General features: G+C 42.4%; 1 protein-coding gene across 1 annotated transcript in view; it reads left to right on the forward strand.

The window, feature by feature from the left end:
- The window catches only part of LRFN1 (leucine rich repeat and fibronectin type III domain containing 1), an 805820-nt gene extending 783053 nt beyond the window's left edge, over positions 1 to 22767 (forward strand). Inside the window, exon 7 of the mRNA XM_078661333.1 lies at positions 20982 to 22767. Coding sequence (XP_078517459.1) covers positions 20982 to 21876 — 895 coding nt within the window. The 3' untranslated portion in view covers positions 21877 to 22767. The remainder of the gene's footprint in view (positions 1 to 20981) is intronic.
- The last annotated feature ends 578 nt before the right edge of the window (positions 22768 to 23345 follow it).

Below are 23345 nucleotides of genomic sequence, written 5' to 3' on the forward strand. Positions count from 1 at the left end.
TGCTCTGACAAAAGTAGGGGTTACCAACAGTCAAAGAATTAGAGTTAAGGACAGTGGATAGATTGATAGCACCAGATGAGGAGAGTGTCTGTATAATGGAGTGATAGGTGCCTTAAAACAAAGATGTCTGGTAAAGGAGGGTGGATCTGGCTAGAGGGATGATCCTGTGATGTAGAGCAATGAGAGAATGTATGAGTAGAGGAGTGACGCCATGATATCGGGAGAGGGTGTATCTGTAGAGGAATGACTCAATAACATATGGAAGGTGAGAGTTATGGAAGGCGGAGTGACACCATGGTATGGAGAAAAGAGAGGTGGTGTGAGTAAATAAGTGATACAATGATACAGAGAGGGAAGATAGAGTATGGGTATAAGGATGACAGCATGACAGAGAGAAGGGAGAGGTTCTTGTATGGAAAGAGAAATACCACTTTAATAGAACGACAGTAGACGCTGGCTAGTTAAAGGAGAGGCACCACAATATATGAATGGGAGACGGCGTATGCATGGTTGAGTGACTCAAGGATATATAGAGGCGAGAAGGTGTTAGAATGTGGAGTGACACTATGATACGAGGAAATGAGAGACTTTTTGGTTAATGAATTTGTACCATGGTAGAGAGGGTGCAGGGTGTATGGGCAGAGGAGTGACACCTTGCTATAGAGAAGGGGTGTATGGAAGAAGAGACACCATGCTAGAGAGACAGGAGAAACTGTAGGGTGAAACAGAGGTACCTTGATACAGGAATGCAGAGATTTGCCACCATGATACACAGAGGAGAACAGTTTATAGAGAGAGGGGTGACACCATGTTATAAAGATGGGAGCAGTCTATTATGTTTGGGAGAGAAGGAGGATATGACACCATGATACAAAAAAGCGAAAGACTGTATGGGTAGAGGAGTGACACCATGAAATTGAAAAGGGTGAGGGTGCCTTGATTGAGGAGTAACACCATGATATGGGGAAGGAAGAGGGTGTATGGGTACAGGAGTAACACCCTAATACAGAGAAGGAAGAGAGCATATAGGGAAAGGACCAACACCATATCAGAGGGAAGGGAGGGGGTCTATGGATAGAGGAGTGGTTCCGTAATACAGAGAAAGCGAAGGGTACATGGGTAGAGCAGAGACACCATGAAGCAGTGAAGGGAAAGACTGTGTGGGTAGAGGGGTGACACAATGATACAAAGAATGGACATTTTGTAAATATAAAGGAGTGACCCTATGGTACAGGAAAGGAAGCTGGAAAATGGATTGAGGAGGGAAATCATTCATGAGGCATCATGCTGGTCTTGGGTCAAGGCAGGTCAGACTACTAGACCAGGCATTGGAGGAATAAAGCCAATATTGAAATCACTGTAGATACCACTGAGATAAGCAAACACTGGGGTAATTCAAGTTTTGAAAATAGGTATGCGGGCCCCTTTCAAACAGTCCTGGATGAAGAGGGGTATTTAAATGAAATCGATTAGGGTGCTAGGTCGTTGTACAGTCTTGGGATATTAACATGGAACATAAATGGGCTTGGGATAAAGTCTAAACTCAAAAGTCTTCAAAAACTAGCTTATACCCAAGAGATTATGGGGCATATTATCAAGGGGGTTTATCTCCGCTTTTTTGGCTTTAAAAGCCAAGAAAGCGGAGATAAAATTATCTCCCTATTACCAAGCTGTCGCTAACACCAGTTAGTGACAGCTAATAGGAGATAGCGACCATCTTGGGCCCCGCTTTGCCTGTCAGTGATATTTATCACTAATGACATGCAAAGTGGGCGTGCCAAGATGTTAGCGACTGGAAACAGTCGCTAACATCGCTATCTCCTATTACCAACTTTTGGAGATATTCGCGCTAAGCGCGAATATCTCCAAAAGCTAACACCTGCCCTGAGCAGTTCTTCACCATGTTATCCAATGGGAGGTGGATAACATGGCTAAGAGCATTTGCTCGATAATGCATGAATATCGCTGACTTTTCAGCGATATTCATGCATTGCGGCCGTTTTTTATCGCATTTGCGATAAACCTTGCTAATAGCAAGGTTTATCTGCGATAAAAATCGCCGATGTGCGGCGATAATTTTTGTCTCTAAACAAGTTAGAGACAAAAATTATCGCTAGTTGTTGGTAATATGCCCCTATGTGTTTGCTGGAAACTTGGCTTTGCGACTACACCCCCACAATCGATGGGTTTGTTCAACTAAATTGGCCCGCAAAAAGGAGTCAACAGGGACGCCCCACGGAGGGGATAATGACCTTAGTATCCACTAAGTTAGCGAGAAAGGTAAAACTTCTAGAAGTAAAATCCAAACGGCTCGTGGCTTCTAGAGTGTTCCCACAACACCCTGACCCCAAATACGACTGTATGTTAATTATAAATTGATACTTGTATAGCACGCTACTCACCCGCAAGGGTCTCAAGGCGCTTGTACAAATACCGCTGTGGAACCCATCCTGGCTTTCCCTGTGAGGTGTCCACTCCTGGGCACCCCCAAGGTGGAGGCCAGGCATCCTTAGCGTTGTGGGGGCCGTTGTGGAGATTAAGCAAGCGATTGCCCAGAGTTGCAGAGTGGGACTCCATGATTGGAATAGGCACCGAGGCGAGAATTATCAGGTCCGTGTAATTTTGAGCCCAAGACCCGCCGAGGCGGGGTATTGAACCCTGGTCCCGGGCTAGACCTCTGCATCAGGGTCTGCTGATCTAACCATTGAGCCACACTTCTCCACTATATATATACTAATTATGAATGTATATATGCAGGGGGAGCCCAGAAGTCTACAGATCAGAACTGGATGGTTTAAGGAAACTCTGTATTGCCTATGATGAAGACATTCTCATCCTGATGGGAGACTTTAATCACAAAATGAACCCAAAAAGGATAGATCCATGGTTTAAAGAGATGTTAAGTTCATATAATATAAATACAGCCAGCTTCCCTGAAACTAAAATGTTTGTGTTATGGCACTAGGAACACATCTGGCTAGGAAGAGTCTGGTCTGTCTGAATGGCAGGTTGGAGACCGACAGCCCTACTAAACAAACCTTTAAGGTTGGCTTCCATTTCTGCCCAATTGACGACATTTGCATGCATGCCTGGAATTTAGGAAACAATAAGGGATTTTTTTCAGTAACACAAGGAGACGAAAGTGATCATCAGGGCCGGACTGGCTACCGGGCAGTTGTGTGTGCTGCCAAGCTGGGGGCTAATTTCGTTGATAGGGACCGGCGTGTGAAAAACGAAATTCGTTTTGCTTTTTTTATTTCAATGCGCACGCAGGTCCCCATCAACGAAATAAGCCCCCACCACAGAGAAATTAGCCCCCAGCTCGGCAGCACACACAACTGGCCAGTAGCCAGTCCGGCCCTGGTGATCATGGTCCTCTAAATTTAGAATTATGTATGGGAGGAAAACCCTGTAAGAAAGGGTAATTCCCCGGTACATGGATTACCCAAGGCACCTTACAACCAGAATGACAGAGGAATGCATTTCAAAATTGGCTAATTTTCAGCAGAACGTAACACTGGAAAATGTGATGGTACCAAATTTGGAGATGTATGGAAATATAATTAGCCAAGTGGTTCAGTGCCTTAGGGTTAAGGCAAAGGAAACCGTAACCAGAGCCAAAAAGAACCTGGTAACCAGAGGAAGAGAAAGGATTGGGTCAGTGAGGAATGTATGAAACTAAAGAGGTTAATAAGAAAAGGGGAGAGAAGTCTCAAAATAAGGTAGAATTTTGAAAGTCATAGTAGCCGTGTGAAATTAAGGAAAATGTACAAGTCACTTATCTGGAATCAAAAAAGAAAATTTAAAAAGAAATGCTGGAGTAGTTTACTAGAAACAACAGAAACAAAAAATGTGAGAAAGTTTTAGAAGTTAATACAGGAAGGCTCATGCAAAGTTTAAGGTGCAATAAATTGTGTGGTGGAGGAAAGTGCTTGGGAATGTTACCTGGAGGAAATATATGGCAAAAGCAAAAAGCCATCGGAAAGAAGTAGAACCCACTGGGTAGGGGCAGAGGTTGACGTCGGAGCACCTTTCACAGTAGGGAATATAAAACGTATCATATCAAGTTTGAACGTGACCAGTGCAGCAGGACCCAATAATCTCCCAGCCATTATAATGAAGACCCGGTTGTAGTGGTGGACAGACCTTTTATCTCGGATGTTCTCCCTCATACTAGACACGGGTCAATTTGCAGATAGTTGGAGAGGTACTTTCTTAACAACAAAGGACCCCAATTCAGTCAGCCAGGGACCTCGGGGAACAATTTTTTGAAACAACAATGGTCCCATACATAAATTGATAAAAAACAACTAATAAATATAGACGAAGTCAAATCTATATTTTAGAAGGACATGCCCAGCCGGACAGAGGTCATTCAGGTTTACTGAATAAACAAAATTCTCAGGATAAAACAAGAATACCTTCCACAAAGCCCCTATGTGGTACACAAGCCTGTGCCCAACACTTACGGGGTGATTACAGTTGGAGAAAACAGGAAAGGTTCAAAGGCAAAACAAGCGTTTTCTGTTTACATATACATTGCACAGAAAATATCAGGCTGCACCATTACAGAAAATCAATCAATCAGATATTTGTAATGGGTGCATGAGCAAGTCGACGGCGTTTCGGTTCCACTAAGGAATCATAGGAACCATCATCAGGACAAACAATTAATTTTGCCTTTTTCACTAGACCTCAATTTTGCCGAGGCAGTGCGTGTTAGGGCAAGGCACAAGTCGATGCTTTGTATAGCCCGGACCGACAGCCCAGAGTCAAGGCGTCAGGTTTACCTAGTTACACGATCGTAACCGGACGACGCCAGGGCAAGCCGATATATTCGGTCATGGAGATGTTCCCTGGCGTGAGGGCTTGTGTACCACATAGGGGCTTTGTGGAAGGTATTCTTGTTTTATCCTGAGAATTTTGTTTATTCAGTAAACCTGAATGACCTCTGTCCGGCTGGGCATGTCCTTCTAAAATATAGATTTGACTTCGTCTATATTTATTGGTTGTTTTTTATCAATTTATGCATGGGACCATTGTTGTTTCAAAAGATAGTTGGAGAGGTGCCATAGTCAGACATATTCATAAGAAGTGAGATATAAGGTTTCCAAAATATAGACTGATTAACCATTAAGATGTCTGAGAATAAGTTTTCGCAAAAATCCTCTACTATCAACTACTGCTTTGTCCTCTGGTCAATAGCACGGAAGTTTGTTGAGCAGAGAGGGAGGTTGTTTTGCTGCTTTGTAGACTTCTGTGCAGCCTTTGATCTGGTAGACTGGAACTGTTTATGGGAAACCATGATAAAATATGATATCCCAAAGGGAATTTTGATCCTAATACAGGAGCTACATAAGCGTAATTGGGCTCAGGTTATTATGGACACAGAGGGGGAATTGACACAGAGAATAACAATTAATAATGGATTAAGGCAGGGCTGCTTGCTGGCCTCACTACTCTTTTCCATATTTTTAGTGGTTTTCCCTAATGCCTGGTTGAAGTTAGAGGCGCCAGCCCTCGAATGAATGGTAAACACATGTTGTGCCTTCTGTACGCAGATGATCTTGCAATCTTAGAGCAGACAGAAATAAGATTGCACAGAAAGTTGGATGCATTCAAGGATTACTGTAACTATAAAAAGCTAAAAGTAAATATGGACAAAACTCAGGTGTTGTGATTTGGTAAAAAAGTAGACAAGTTTAGCTGACATCTGGGAACCACAAAACTGGAAATAGTTAATGATTATAAATATCTAGGGGTCTGGTTTGAAAGGTCCCAGAACTGGCATACCCACTTGTAGGCCCTAAAGGCTAGGGCCCTCACTTCAGTGAGCGCCTTGACACAATTCAACTGGGACTATGGGGATATATCGCATAGACCTGTCCTGAAAGCATTTGTGGCCATGGTACTGCCACAACTACAATACGGAGCAAAATTACTCTACATTAGTGGTAAAAGTGGGTGGGACGCCAAGGAAGGGAAATGTATTAAGACCCTAATGTCCCTACCAGGTTTCTCCATGATACAGGCCATTAGATAAGAGACAGTTTTGACCTCGTGAAATATATTGGCCCAAGTGGCCCTATTAAGATTCTGAAAAAGACTGGGTCAGGGAGAAGAACGAAAAGTCTCCCATTGGTATAAAAACGAGATACAGCAAAGTGAACTGAAATGGGCCACAGGGGCCAGAAAGAATCTGAAGTCTGTATGTAGGGATGTGAAGATGAGGTTATGCCAACAGACTTTGCAAGTCGAAGTCTCTAAGGGCAAGCTGAGGTCATTAGGGAGTGAATTATCTCAGGAAAAGGGTTGGCAGTATCTGAGTGGGAAAAATCAGTACAATTCATGTCAAATTCCTGGCAGAATGGAGTTTGATTTCTGTATCTGGATATTTTTACAAACGGTTGGCTTAGGTGTGAATTACTAAGAATAAGAATTGGTGTCAATCCCGATTATACAAATGAGAAAACAAAAATGGAAATGATCCAACCTGATGGAAACTGTACATGCGAGCTCCGTACAAAAATGCGACATTTTGCACAAGTTAGTAAATTGCCGAAAGGTGCTGCCCTTGCGGAAACTGATCCTTTGTCCATTATTTCTTAAATACGGAATTACAAATCGAACACAGGCTGTAGAACGTCTTACCGGCATGCACTGTCTGGATATTGCAATTGCTATTGGAAGCTTTATGACTGCAGTAAAATGGTACATTCTTGGATAAAAAAAGATGAATTAGGGGTCTAGGTAAATTATTTTAGCAGCTAGAATAAGTAATGAAGTGGTATAAATATAATCAGGAAATTTAAACATTATTGTTTTTGTCTAGATTTTAAAAGAGAAATTTTAGATGTCAGGCAGTCAGTCAAACTCTCTTTATTTCGGTAAAATACCACAAAAGAAGCACAAATGCAAAGGTGAGGCTGCTAAAAGTTTACCTGTTTGGTTATCCAATTTTTAAAATAGGCATTTAAAAAATGTTGTAATAATTTTTAAATATAATGAGAACAAAGGGGTATTTAAATAATAGGGCATTTTTTAATTGTATGGTCTGAGCTATAAATGTAAATTGATACTTGTATAGCGCACTACTCACCCGCAAGGGTCTCAAGGCGCTTGTACGAATACCGCTGTGGAACCCATCCTGGCTTTCCCTGTGAGGTGTCCACTCCTGGGCACCCCCAAGGTGGAGGCCTGGCATCCTTAGCGTTGTGGAGATTAAGCAAGCTATTGCCCAGAGTTGCAGAGTGGGACTCCATGATTGGAATAGGCACCGAGGCAAGAATTATCAGGTCCGTGGAATTTTTGAGCTCAAGACCCGCCAAGGCGGGGAATTGAACCCTGGTCCCGGGCTAGAACTCTGCATTAGGGTCTGCCGCTCTAACCATTGAGCCACACTTCTCAACTATGAATTTTGTCAGCGAAATTTTAAACACTGCAATATTTAATATTTAAATTGTTAACTGTTTAAGATAAGGTGATCTTATTGTCATTGCGTCATATGCTTCATTGTGCTGTTTAAAGACCTTTGGTCTAAATAAAGATTTCTTTGACCGACTGACACCATGAATCAGCGAAGGGAGATGTTGCATGGGTAAAAATATACACTGTGATACAGAGAGGGGACAAGGTGTGTTGATAATTAGCGACACCAGCATCCAGTGAAGGGCTAGGTTATATATACCGAAGAGTTATACCATGATGCAGGGAGGGAAGAAAGTGTATGGAAGGGAAAGAAAGAAAAAGAAGAAAGAAAGAAAGAAAGAAAGAAAGAAAGAAAGAAAGAAAGAAAGAAAGAAAGAAAGAAAGAAAGAAGGAAAGAAAAGAAAGAAAGAAAGAAAGAAAGAAAGAAAGAAAGAAAGAAAGAAAGAAAGAAAGAAAGAAAGAAAGAAAGAAAGAAAGAAAGAAAGAAAGAAAGAAGAGAGATTCTGGCTAGCAGAGTGACAACATGATATATAGAAGGGCGAGAGTGCCAGGGCGGGAGAGTGACACCATGATACAGAGAGGGGAGTCTAGGGGATGAGGAGTGACACCACGCTACAAAGAAGGGAGAGGTTGTATGGAAGAGATGCGATACTGTGAAGAGGAGTACATGGCTGATAGGCAGCACCACCAGAACAGCCGCCATGCTGAGACGGTATTTGTGGCTCCTTCTGCATAACTGTCTAGTTTCCAGGTCCATGTGTCAAAAGCTGTTCCGCTAAAGGTGTTTTCTTTGAATTGTGGATTTGGTAGTCCAGCTTTTATAATTGAAATTTACAATACTGCAGTTCACAGAATTAAAAAAAATCCAGGCTGGAGCAGCATGTCTCGCAGGAACTTGGGACACTTCGCATGGCTGCTTCAGTGGTGTCTTTAACGACTTGCACTTATATATGACATGAGCCACATCTTTCACCATGACAGGCTTTGTTTGGCTGTGTGACTTATTCCAATGAGGGTAGAATTGGAGGATGAAAGTACACGGTGAGCATGGCGCAAAGAAGAAATACAAAGCATGTAATGGATGAGGTGCGATGGAATACCAGGGTACATTTCACTCACAGAGGGGCCATAGACCGCAGGCTGCCAGCAAAGTGCTAAATAATGTAAAGACTGCAGAAGGCAGCCATTATTGCTTCTAGATCTCCTGGTAATGGCTGCATTCGAGCTGGCATGGTGGGGTGTGGCAGGGGCTCAATTTCTTTTCTGCTGCAGACACAGCACTTCATCTTACTACTTTACCAGTCCTTTTCCTCTTGTTCAAGGAGCCTCTGCTGCTGGCTGAGAAGTTTCTTGAATCACCACCAGGGGTCGATGACAAGTTGAATGGTCGACTCTGACACATCCACTCTTTCTCTTCCCAGTACAATGATGTGGTGATTACCTGTGTGAGTTGGCTAACAGGGCTGTCATGTGTGTGCCTTTTGGGCTAACCAGGCTGGGAACTTTCACTCACTGTGCATTTGTCCTCCATTTTGCAATGGAGTGCCACAGAAATGGTGCTTTGGGCATTTAGGTTAGCAAGAAAAATTCCCTATTAACCTATTGGCACAGCTACTAGTGCAGTAGGTGCAGTCACACCAGGGGCTCAGGGTGTGAGGAGTGCTCAAGACAACTGAGAGTAAAGGTGCCCATTTTCTTGCTTGCATAAGGGGTCCTTGGCCTCCATGCTACAACATAGCCCATGCCCCAGTTTGGGTAATGTAGGCCATCATTGTGATGCATTTGGAAGCGTCTACCCTTGAATCCCTATGCCACTGCACCTGCTGCTCCACCCCCGCCACATCTAGGAGCTGCCTGAGACCGGGCTGGCCATTCTTCCACTCTGAACCTTTCCTGTAGACTACAAGCTAATGGCTGGTTTCAGAGCAGGGTTGGCTGTCATGACCCAACCATGGCTTTACAACACCATTCTAGTACCAACTTCCTGCAGTGTGCGGCTGGGGGAAATATTTTTGCCAGAGCTGATCTAAGTTTCCAGTCCAGCTCATCCTCTGAGCATATATATGTAAGGGTCTCAGAGACTGAGGTGCAGAGAAGAGCCTGTGCCTCGCCCCTCAGACAGGCTCGCGGAGACCATCGTGACAACATAGTAGAAGTGCACAGACTTTGAGTAGATTCAATAAGCAGGGTAATGAAACAAAAAGGTGACAGCGGATACCTAAAATGGAAACAAGGGAGAGGAGCAACCAGGTAAGGAATGACCCACATGTACAGAGGGTGGCACTGTGGGCATAGGAGGTGCAGGAAGAAGGGGGGGGGGGGAATGATAGAGTGGCGGCACAATTAGTGCAGGGACCAGGGCAGGACTGGGAACCCAAAGCACCCCTGGTAATTATGTTCGACCAGCTGTAGGGCGGGGGCGCGCTGTGCAAGTGTGAAGCACTGCTGCTTTTGTTACTGCTGCAAAACACACCCCAGTCACAAACCCAGCTTCCACCATTGCAAAACCGGCCCCTACCCTTCCAGCCTCATTAGAAAATGCCTGATGCGCTCTAAGGCCAGTCTGGCCCTAGGAGAGACGGTAGAGGATGGTAGGAGTCTGGAGACAAGAGTTACAGTGGTGTATCGATACTTGAGCGGGCCCCTTGCAAAGTACACAGAGGGGGCCCACCTCCATGACCCACCACCTACCACTCAAATTACTTTCATATTTCACTATACTAATTCACCACTATTCCTTATGGATTCTGGAGTAGCGTGCTAATGGCCAAGAAAGTGCTTCAACACCCCATTAGGGGTAACAAGTGCTATATAAATGCTAACCTTTTTTCCATCTTCTATCCCGCCGCTATCCTTCTCAATCCAACTAACTGACTAATACTCACCACTCACATTACTTTCACATTTCACTATACTAATTCACCACTAATCCTTATGGGTTTCGGAGCAGCGTGCTACTCACCAAGAAAGTGCTTCAACACCCCATTAGGGGTAACACGTGCTATATGAATGCTAACCTTTTTTCCCTCTTCTATCCCTCCTCTATCCTTGTCAATCATATTTCACTATACTGTTTCACCACTAATCGTTATGGGTTCCGGAGTAGCGTGCTACTCGCTGAAAAAAGCGCTTTGACGCCTCGTCAGAGGTAGTAAGCGCAATATAAATGCAATTACAATACAATATTATACCACTTTTGCAGAGAGGGCTTCCTGGAGCTCGAAGCCCCCGCACCACCAGGCCTTATGTTACGCCACTGAACAGCTACTAGCACATGGTGTACATAGAGATAAAAATGGGACGACAGGTAGAGGTAGGATAACAGGCAGGAGGATTGGATATAACCGGAAGAGGAGGGGGCAACGAGAAGAGGCGGGAGAGTGGACAGAAGATTCACTCCTGGGAGAGAATTGATGGTAAGCAGAGATGGTGCACATTAATTGTTGAGTAGCAGGTTCACTTGCGTCTCCTGTCGTTCCATCTGAAATTGTGGGTACATTTCGTCTGCATTGCACACCTCACTTTCCATAGTCAGCAATGATCTCTGAGGCCCCACAAAGAACCCCAAGCTCACTGTGAAAATCTTCTATTGTATTCACTTTGCCCTATCTTTGTGCAAACAAGCAGGTCTCACTTTACAAGTGCATTTAGTATAGTGTCATGCCCAATGTCTTTCAAGGTGCTGGTCAAGAAAAACCTCACAGGACACACTTCTCCACGGAATAAGAACACAAATATGAAGTGGGGTGACAGGGGAGAAGGGATTGAGGATGCTTGTATTAGACCTAGGAGTTGCATTAGAGTTACAGCGCACTGTCCCTCTCTGTCCTGCAATGTACTTTTAAGTGTGCACCACGCGCAAACTGGTCAATGTGTTGTATCGCAGCAAGGACGATGTTCCATTGCACGCGTGAACCCACACCAGCACTTACAACAGCACATTAGTGAAAAGTGAAAAGACTGTTTGAAGCCGCTGGCCTAATTACATGCCATTGGCAACCGACCTCCATTTTAAGGCAGAGCAGACTTAACCCTGTACCTGTAGGAGGAAGACAAAGGGTGCCTATGTACCCTGTGTCCTACTCACAATGGTGCCTTCAAAGGGTGCAGTGACTGATCATCACTTCTGCTTTGCCTCTGCACCCACATCTGTAATATGGCACTGGCATAAAAAAAAGATGACCTCATTGTCACGGGGTCATGCCCCTATACTAATGAAGGCAAACCGTTCTGGGGACCATATCAGCACACATTTAGCACGTGCACAATCTATATTAAAGATGGCGCCCCCAGGCACCTGCAGCTTATGTTGCAGTAAAATAGTGCCCAGAGGTGCAAAAGGTAGGCACAAATGCCTGCCATTTCCCCGGGCAACTATGTATAATATGGACCCAGGTGTTCCGCTTTCTTCGGAGTGCAGTAAACACTTGGAGAGACCCTGGGTTTGAATAAGAAGTACACAAACTGAGCTGTTTCACCGGATCTATTTCTGGAAAAGATAAATAGGACTGGAGCTGCCTCTGTCAGCTTAGTTCAATTTATACATCATGTAAATTGGGTTGGAGTCATCTTCGCATTTGTCAGTATAACATAATTTACTTGTGCTTTTATTACGTTCAGCACACCTGCGTCTTTGTACGAAAGTGACATAAATCGAAAGAGAAATCTCAAGGTAACATGGGCAGGTAGAATTAATACAACACTCCTTGGTGTACCACCCCTCAGAGGAAAAGCAACAAAAACATTTCAATCATAACAACACATTGGATCAGTTCTCTGCGTGAGCAGCGAATGAATGGGAAGGGAGGGAAAGGGATAGAGATGAGATAAGCTGTGTGAATATTCTGCTAGCCATTCAATACTGACACACCATGAGGATATTGACGTTGCTGCAGCAAAATGTATTGGATCCAGTTACAGACAAGGAAGTAAGAGCAAAATGGGGGCCCATCACTTTCCATGCGGCTGAATGATGGAATAAGCGACCAGATACATGGAAAGGATCTGAAGGGTAGTTTTGAGGTGCTTTATTATGACCTATCTTTTTTTGTTTATCTCCATCTGTTCTGAAGCAGAATCTTTTCACTTGGCTGTCCTAGTGAGGTGCTGTCATCAATGCCTAATGATCACAACAGATTTTCATAATCGGTGGAATATATGCCTTTTAGACAAGTATAGAAATCTTAAAACTGATTCTAGGAGTAACATGAAGTCTTCAGAAGATCTGAAACCACAGGAAGCTGTGCAACCGTATGTCATGCTAAATGCAATCCTGGGATTGCATGTTCAAGTAGTCCTTTAAAAATATTGATACTAGAATTAACAAAGACAGCAGGTTTTACATCTCACTTGGAGGCCTCAGAAAATTCTGATTGTTCTCCATAACTTCAGGATCTTGTGACTTTGAAGATCTTTGGAGATGGTCAACCTGGATTACTCAAGAACTCGTGATCATTTTCATCTTTACGGTGGTAGCATTGACGGTCTGGCAAATCATGACAGTCCAATTTTGACCGAGAAAAACAACATTTGGTGGGTAGAGGAGGAGAGGGGTAAGAAGTCCCAAGGCTGTCTGATAAAAACAATGTGTGCCATATTACAGAGGCATTCCATTTCTTGACTGCCTCTCAAAATCAAAACAAGATGCTGTGACCAGGCTGTCAAAGGGGGCAATCGAACCAAGATTTTCTTGCTGTGTGTAACAGGTCATGTCTTGTGCATGTGTTCCAAATTGCACGTAGTGGGCCTTGGACAGGTTTGAATGCTTGTTGTAGAAGGGCAAGAATTCCATCTTCATTACTTCACCTTAGAGGTGGCAATGTCATGGGCAACTGCTTGCGAGTTCACATGGGATAGAAATCTTATTTTTAGAACTTACACGATCCACACATATCGAGGGTGAATAGGACCATTCTGGCATCTAAAAAACACAGACATATGCCAGTAACCAAACGTGTAATGATATGCTTGTTGGTTTAAGTAAAAGGAGTATGAGTTTATTTGTGTCGGCACATGCCATTTTCTCAAACAAACACTAAGCACAGAGCTAAGAAAAGCATAGGATAAAACCATCTATCTAATGCTGGATTGAATCACACTGTGTGTAATAGCACATTTAACATACTGAACGTCCTGTCATGTCTCAACGAATTGCATATTATGTCTTGTACTAATAAATCATAAGTCATGTCATGCACTAATACTTCCTACATTTTGTCATTACATCCATATGTCGTCAGTCATGTCATGTTCTAATACGTTTTGCGTTAGGTTGGATTAATAAATTGTAAATCATGTCATGTAAAAAATACATTTTACAGTATGCCATTATATTAACATATTGTTAGTCTTGTCATGCACTAATACACTGTATATAATGCAACCAGCGTGCACATTGTAAGGCTATCCACGTACCCATACACTGTACATGATATCTTGCAGTAAAACATTATACGGTATGTAAGAAGAACAAATACAATTTCCAGAGGAGGTTTCATTAACTCTCTGGTTGAAGAATGGGAACTCAAAGGATCTAACCAGCTTCATTAGAATGAATAGATAGACATTCAAGAATAGGGTGAGACCATAGCACTGGCATATACCACACATGATATATTTTAGAACATAGGAGAAGAGTTACACTGACATCTCTTGCATTCACTGACTCCAGAATGAGGCTATCCAAATGAGCATTGAACATCAAATGCTTACTCCACTGATTCTATGTAGTAACATTTGCGGTCAAAGCGGTAAAAGATGCTATGAAGCTAACTTTGGAAAGTGTTGAAAGGGACACCACTACAATAATGTATGTCCACAGTTGAAGTGCAGATGGAATAGGGTGTTTGTCAATTTATGGAAGAGAGAACCAGTTTGGAGGTCAAACACAAAGCGGATAACTCGACAGAGCCAAATGGGATACATTCAAGGATACTTATTGAGCTTGAAGGGGCATTGGCAGCTCCACTGACAACCTTGTTAAAAGCCTCTCTGGAGACAGATGTGATGCCAGGGAACTGAGAAGAACAGATGTAATCCCAATTCATGAAGAGGAAGGAGGGGTAAATTTGGCAGCAATTTTTCGGAATGTCTCACTTCAGTGACGCATAAATGTATAGACAAAACTGGGAAAGAAACTGGTGGAATATCATGACCCGTTTGATAATAGTGTCTGCTGCTGCTTTGTTTTCCAAGGCAGTAGGCATGTCGGACATCTTTAATAGAATCTTTGAATATGTTACTTGGGATTTATATCAAGAGCAAGTGACGAAAATGGTGTACTTCTTTTTCATGAAGGTCTTCAATACAGTTCCGTACCAAAGGTGTACAAACTTCCCAAATCCTTATCCACTGCATTGTCTGTTCAAGGGAATAGCAAGAGATATAGGGCCTTATTTATGAGGCGTTGTGACAGTTTTGAGCTTCCGATGCGTCACTTTTTGTGACGCATCAGCAGCTTAAAACATGCCTCCTGTTGCGCCCTATTTACAAAGTGACGCACCCAAGCAGATGCGTCACTTTGTAATTCCCTGCGCTACATTATGCCTGCATCAGGTATAATGTATGCAGGGTGGGCCTTGCCACGTAAGTAAGCCTCGTAGAAGTGATGCAGTGAAATCTACAAGATTTTACTGTGCCACTTCTAGGGTGCAAATATGTCAATATCTTACGCCTGCCTTACAGCATGCGTAAGACTGACGCAGACCATCACTCCAGCAATGCATCACTTTTGCGCCTACAGATAAGTCAGAAATACTGACGTATATGTAACTCCTTGCGATATGATGCGTCATACAGTACATGTGATGCATCCATCATGTTGCAAGGAGGGTGCACTGAAAAGTGACGCATCGCTGCTTTCATGCATTGATGCGTCACTTCTCATAAATGAGGCCCATACTTTATCTCCCTTTCTAAAGGAAAGAATATGTATGACAGTTTGCCACTCTTTTTTATTGGAGTCCTCCATTGCCAAAGGAACTGACCAATAAATGTAAAAGGAGTATCCAAACAATGTTTTCTGCCTTGTAGACATCACCACTCAGTAAGTCAGATCCCTGGCAATTTGCAGAAACCAAATTAGTAAAGGACCAAATTCTTATTAGTCACCTTCTATTATAAATAAAAGGGTGTGCCCCTTGTGTATCCAGTCAGCCAGTGGCACACCCATGTCTCCATATGAAAGAGAAATTAGAATGTAGTAGTAAAATCATACCAGGAAATGTACCCCAGTGTACGTGGACATATGAAACTGGGATATATTCTTTCCTTCCTGTCAGGAACAGAAGCGTTCATTTTTAAAATAGCTGCACCTTTGGGTTCTGTTTTACTAGAGATACGTTATATAATTGATATCTTGATTGGTTCCGCATCCGGCATTTTTCAGTTACTACTGTATGTTGATTTGCGCACAAAGGGATTGTGAGCAGCAGAAGCAACTCTTAAATCTTTTTATGTCGTCCTTGCTCATAACAAGAGCAAATCTGCCTATATGTTTAGCTTCCCAATGATTTTAATCAAGTCTTGCAAGAAAGTCACTGAGGCAATAGAAATAGAATGCAAATTACAAATTCTCTTTATCTGCAATTTAAGGATAGAATTATTCACAAACAAGAGGAAGTTATGCTCTCTAAGGTTTTCCTTGCATCTTCTTTAGATAGATTTTGCCAGGCTCAGTGTTTAGTCAAGCAGAAGATTATGGGTTGTGCAAGTAATAACAAGCACGTTGCAAAACAATTGAGAAACAAAGAGCTTGGGGTCCAGTAAAAGTATGGTGAAATGTTATTGAAAAACACTGTAAAAAGTAAACAATTAAAAGAGGAACAGCATTGATAAAAATTCATTTAATTGTTTAAGAATGATCAAAATCAAGACTATCACAAATATTGGAATCTAGATAAAAGTCTCTTCAGCTTTTACCCTAAACAATCAGTAAAGGCGAAAACAAAGTAATCTTGAAAAATTCAAAGATCCTAGTTTTATTTGAAAACATCGTTTCGCACACAACTGTCCTTGAGCCCCTCACAGGTGATTTGCCTTGCTTTAAACATCCTGATCAATTGATTGATTAATTGATTGATTGGTTGATTGATTGAACTATGCAGGCTAAGGTCCGACTTTTAGAGCTGTATTCAGATCAGCTAGTGCAATAATGTTTAAATAATAAATGAAGTTATTATACACATCAAACTATACAATAACTATGAATTTGTATATCAGGTTTTACCTTAAACTTGTGTCCCTTGGTTTTCAATACCTGATGTCGTCGGGGCTTGTGCTCAAGATACCTTAGACTTTTATCAAATGGGCACAGGTTGTCAGTCCTTATGTAGGCTAAGCAGCATGTCCTTATTTCGTAGGTTTCTGTGTACTTTTCCCTGAGCCCAGAATTTCTGTCATGATTTATAAGGACTCTGGCAAGGAGACACTTGGACCACGGGATCACACTTGGAATTTGCACACAGCTTGGCACTAAATAGGAACATTCATCCTTGTCATTTGTGTGGCTTTCTATGTGCATATCGGCTCAATGAATGGAAATGATCCCAGTCTTCTTCTTTCTACTTGTACAGCAATGAGATCAGACATAGTCTCCATGAGTCGTCTTACTATCATTCCAACCCGGGACCCCATTTCCTGCTTGATAAACATCTCTGCTCAGGAGATTATTTGTGATTGAGGCCTAGATGTATCAAGATTCCATTTTGCGAATCTTAAATAGCGATTTTTAGCGAATCGCTATTTAGAATTAGCAAAATGGAATGTATGTAAAAAATCGCTTTTTTTTAGCGATTCCTTATTATTCTTTATTTGCGAATTCGCATTTTGTGAATTCGCAAATAAGGAATAATTTTCCATGCATTCCTATGGGCCAGGAGGCCCATAGGAATGATTGTGAAGTAATTCTCAAATTGCGAATTCGCAATTTGCTATTCGCAATTTGAGAATTATTTCAAGGGTGCAGGGGTGTCTCATGGACACCCTGCTGCACCCCTGAAACTTACATGTGTGTGCATATGGCGCACATACATGCCCTATGGGCATGTATGTGTGTCACATGCCACCCTCAAAGTTGCAAAATGTTGGGTTTTGAAAGGATTTCGCAAATTAACACGAACCTCAAATTGGTGTTAATTTGCGATTCCTTAACCTGAATTCGCAATTGAAAAAAGCTTCATACATGGCATTTAAGGAATCGCAAAATTGCGATTCCTTAAATGCTTAAGCAAAATAAGGAATCGCAAATTTTTGCGATTCCTTATTTTGCTAATTCCACATACATCCCAAAAGATGCAAAATGTCCGTTTGCGATTCGTTAAGGCCGAAATTCTGCGAATTTCGGCCTTAACAAATCGCAAAAGGCTTGATACATCTAGGCCTGAGTCTCTTAACCTTAGTTTCGATTTAGGGAAACAAATGCATTGACCCCTAAGTGTCAGGAGAATGGTAAATGCACCTACTGGCTTGGCTTTGATTTATAATGATTTTGGGAGTGAATGCCTGAACCAATAGTGTTGCCATTCTTTGCCTTGTGAAGAATTATTAAACCCTACTGTGGAATCCTCTGATATCCTCAGCAGGATTCCATCTTGGAATGTTTGTGATTTGACTGTGGAGTTTCCATGCTATTCACTTGCTGCTAGACTGTGGCTGAAGTCCCTTTTAAACCTATTTGTGAACTGTTCCTCTTACTTTTTTTAATTATTTGGAGCCACGTTTTGGTAAACATGTCGATTTCATACCTAGTCTGTGATACAAACTGTTGATCTCTTTTGGAATTTTATAAAAGGCTGACACCCAGCCCATATTGTTTTCCTAAATGGGCCGAATACACAAAGAAATATTGGGAGGCTTGATTAAATAGATTATAAGTCTTACCTTAACCAAACATGCTTCAAAAATTCACAATGGAGTCTGGAGTTTGCTGTTTGTTTTAATGTATTGTTTATTATCAGTTTGCATGTAGCCTAGTGAGTAAAATAGCTCATTACACAAAATATACTACAATTCACAAATCTTACAATTGCCATTTCAAAGTTTCACTTTTCAACTGTTTCAAATTTCACCTTTTCGTCCAATAGCATATTCTCTTTACATATCTTTAACAAACGTATTTAATTTTCACAGGGTAACTAAGTGGCTTAAGAAACTTTCTTTTGATAATCTTAAAGTATGCATATTATTTATCGAACCCTGTTGTACTGAAAATATTAAACAGGATAGCTACTCCTACATGATCAGACAGACATTCTCAAATCATTAATAGACCTGATTATTCTTTTTTGTGTGGCCAGTAGATCAGTGCAAGCTATGTGCTAGATGTGATCAGGATAGAGATACTACATTACATTCAAAGTAATATTCCTGTAGCATTTCATTGTTTAAAGTTACACACTATTCTAGCAGACATTTTAGCAAATGTAGGCTATATTTACCTTCTGATAATCCTGTAACACAAAACACCCAACTTGCAGCATTTAACAGGTTATTGCAAAGAAGCCTCAGTGTTTATATCATGCTCTTTAAGTGTCTTAATCCTAAATCTTACACGGAGTTTCGGCTGGAGGTAGCGGAGCTGCAAGTTAAATTAAATCCCCAAAAATATATCTTCTTCAGCTATTGATTGAAATTAGTACAACTTACCACTCTTCTTGTATTCAATTTTCTACCTCATCCAATTATATTTAATAGGGGATGCTATCTTGCTTTGAAAATAGGGTTTGAAAGAGAGAAATCTATTTGGTTATGTTCACTCTCCAGTTGCACGATGACCTTAAATTGCCTCTCAGAATCCAAGCTTTCATATCAGACATAATGTAGTCAATGAGGTTAGAGTGGCTTCCTGCCAAGAACATATTAGCTTTTGCAATGTAAAATGCTTCTTTCATTTAAGGAACTTACGTTGATAACGCAGCTATACATTAGCAGGCCATTTTATGTCTTTTCGTTTAAACTTGATGATATGAGAGGGATGGCCCAGACCTTACCCTCCTCACCACATTCAATCTTCTAAACAATAACATGCCCCACTGATCTAACGCATGTCTTGCATGGCTAATTTTTTCATTGCACTCATGCCTACTGTTTTTGTGCAAAGGATGTTGTGTAGTGGAATAACTTCAAAGTTATCCCAACTTCTGGGACACCACACATACTCCATGCGAACATTGCGCTTGACAAATTATGAGGACACAATCAGTTGGATGGCAATCTCAGCAGTATCAGAATGATGTATGGCAAGCTTTCATCTCAAATCTAAACACAACAATGCTCAAACTATGTCTTCCTTTTGACCAGTTTAGTTTAAGTGACATGTTGAAAAGAAGCTTCGATATATTTCCATGAATCAACATAGTAGTTTATTGGTAAACACATTTCGTATAATAAACCTACTTCAAAGCATTTAACAGTTTGTCAACCCATATGTTTGGGAGGGTAATAATTTGGCTAAATTGGATTCACATCAATAAACGTACTGTTGATGTCAGATACTCCGGGAGTACGTAACACAATGGACTCATATCTAACGGGGGTGAGGAGAAGGTTCTAAAAGTGCTCTTTTTTCATGAACTAGACTGAGCATTTTTTAAACTGACCACCCTCTTTACAAAAGGCTCTATATTTTCCTCTCTTGATCAGAGGTAGAAGATGCTTCAGAATTCTGGCAATTACCACAGTAGCAAATACTAGGCTCTAGAGTTTTTCTACTAAAGTTGTCTAACTGACAAAACAAAACAAAAACTGTCAATGCCAACAGGCTGGTGGTTAACATAAAACCTATTGGCTTTACCAATACTTGTTCTGAATGCTCTTGAGATCGCTCAATAAAAATATGTCTCTTGTAATTTAATCTTCCTCAGTACAGCAAGACCAGGGGTTCTTCCTGCCTACATGTTTCTTCATCTCTTGTATGATCTATTTCACACAAAGTTCCACCTTTAAACCACAGCAGAGCTACTGTAGTCATATGGCAGTGAGGCACTCATGCATTATGTGGGAAATCCAGGAGGGCATACTGGGAGGTGATGGAATCAATAAGAGTTCAAAGCAACAGAATATATAGAACTCAAAACCCACCGAAAAAGGGACAGTCACAGCAGCTGTTACTGAATATGTACTCCCGGTGTTTATTATTATCTTTAGAAAATGCACCCCAACTATGCTATGGGACACAAATTCAGGCACATGATGAGGGTTCCACCAAAACACATTGTGGTGTGCCCAAATCTAAACATACTGTGGAGAATCCACCTTAAGGTATATTGTGAGAAACCACCTACAGGTGCGCTGTGTGACATACTCAGTAAACTCTCTAATGGAGAGTCACAAGAACAGCGGAAAATGCAACACTGGTATACTGAAAGACACATCAACAAATGCTCAAAGACATGGGCTCCCAATTGATTGTTAACCATCCAACCCAGACTTTTTTAAACATCTTCATGGAGTGTTTTAAGATGGACTTTAATGCTAACACCCAATGTAGATCAATTAGAACACTGGAGAAGGTCAGCTAGATGATTGTCTAACACCTGTTTCTTCTCTCATTTCAGGATGATCCCACCCACGAGTAAAACATTTCTGGTAAATGATCTGGCGGCAGGCCGTGACTACGACTTGTGTGTCCTGGCTGTTTATGACGATGGCATCACCTCCCTGACAGCAACCCGTGTCGTGGGCTGTGTGCAGTTTACCACTGAGGGTGAAAACACTCAGTGTCGGTCCATCCACACCCAGTTCCTTGGTGGCACAATGATCATCATCATCGGTGGTATCATTGTGGCCTCCGTCCTCGTCTTCATCATCATTCTTATGATTCGGTACAAGGTCTACAGCAACCAGGATGATCAGCAGAAGGCAAAGGTCAGCAATGTGTACTCACAGACTAATGGAAACCAGCCTGGGAGTCAATCCCAGTCCAGTTGTAAGCTTGGAGATGATAAGTACGAGACGCTCACACAGTCCATCAACATCACTGCCAAGGAGCCACCCGCCGAGCAACTGCGAGTTGACCTCCCAAAGGACGAAGCCTTTCAGGCTTCATCGGCCCCCTCAAACATTATGATGACTGAACTGAACAGACAGAAGAGAAGGGCCTCTGAGGACCTGCAGACTGTTGCCCTCTTGTCCTCAGAGGACCGAGAAACCGAGAGCAGTATGGGCGGCTCCTCCATGTCCCTGTGCTTGTTGGACTCCAACCAGGAGATGCCACCCCGCCGGGGCAAGCTGGGAAATGCCTGCCTCCTTCCTAGGGAACTCTCCAGGACTCAGCACCACCGCTTTTCCTTTGATGGGGACTACTCCCTCTTTCAGAGCCACAGCTATCCGAGGAGGGCACGGACAAAGAGACACATGTCCACCTCCGAGCTGAACTCAGAAGAGCCCTCACTCAGTCATAAGAGGATCACATTCAGCAGCACCGAGTGGATGTTGGAGAGCACCGTCTGAAGAAGGGAGTATGTGAACTGGAAACTAAGAAATGCAGGTATTCACTATCCCACGGTACCTGTGATCTTCGGAGAAGCGCCAGTACTCTCCCTTTGAATGAAAAGAAGTGCTGGTACTCACTGCCTGGCAGTACAGGCCCATTTAAAGCACTGACAGGAGGCCCCCTGGTCGAGCACAACAAAGGGGCATGTGGAAGGGCAGGTAGTAAAACCCTTCATTTCCACAGGGCACGCACTCTAGTCCTCCAAAAGACCCTTTGCAGCTGTGCCTTAAAACCCACAACTGAACGTGCAGTGGGGGAGAGACTTGGCGTTTTCTGACTGCTCCCTGCTGGGGACAAAGCAAAGGCAAGGGGGCGGAAGCATATTTATTCCTCGAGTGGTGCTGAGGGTGGCGGACTGGGAAAGAAGGCGTATCATCAACCTGTGGGTGGGTGTTCTCGAGGGCTATTGGGTGAGCGACGTGACCATCTCAACGAGATTAAGAAGGTTAAACGCACACGAGACACGACATTCAAAGAGTCTTTTATCAAATAAATGTTTATGCATAACTGTAAAAAATTCTAAAAATAGAGTTCGGCGTCAAAAGGAACTGAAGCGATAAAAAAAAATGAGCTAAGAAAATCAACATCTCTTTCTCACAATCTCTCCCATGCTGTATCTGGCTGGTCTGGATCATACAATGTGTTCTGTGTGCTCGGTTCCTGACACCTTCACACCTTCATTGCCTCCTCATCACTTTGCAGGGGGGGGAGGGAGGGTAAAAAAACAAAGCAAATGTTTAGTGTTGAAACGTGGGTTTTTACATTAAAAACCTGCGGGGCGTCGCATTCATTTCCTCCTCCCCATTGGCATTCCGTTTCCCAACCATTGATCGTTTTTAACGGTTTATTAAAAGCCCCATTCTGTGTGATGTATTATGGTCCGAGGTATTTTTTTTTTCTTCCGAACAAGGGGAGGGGTGGAGCTTAAGGGATGATGTCAGCCCTGTGTTGGTTGCGTTTCAGGGAATTTGTGAGATGGACTCTCTCTCATGGTCTCATGGTTCAGGAGAAGATTTCTTCATCATCAACCTGTAGCTCCATCATATCTCATAATTTGGAAGCACTCTTGGCATATTGTTACTCACTCACTCATACACATTCTTCCATTTCAAATGTGTGCAGGTGGCTTCACCTAATGGGCAATACAGGGAAATGCATCAATTCTGCTACCAGACCCCTTAGGTCTCACTCATTGCGTGGAAGACTCACACCTTTGGATATCAGGTTGAGTCGCTCTCAGTAGGCTAAACATCGCACCTGGCGGGAAGGGCCATAACCTGAACAATAGTTTTGTTTGTTTAGAGCTGCGCTTACTGTAAAGCAGTTCCTGGGTCCTGTAGGGGTTTCATGAAGGAGTACCACTTCAGGGGAACTATTCATACAACCCTAATATTTTCATACAGCTGCTTTGCATACATCAGAGTGC

Source organism: Lissotriton helveticus, chromosome 9, assembly GCF_964261635.1.
Source record: "Lissotriton helveticus chromosome 9, aLisHel1.1, whole genome shotgun sequence".
In the NCBI taxonomy this organism is placed as follows: domain Eukaryota; kingdom Metazoa; phylum Chordata; class Amphibia; order Caudata; family Salamandridae; genus Lissotriton; species Lissotriton helveticus.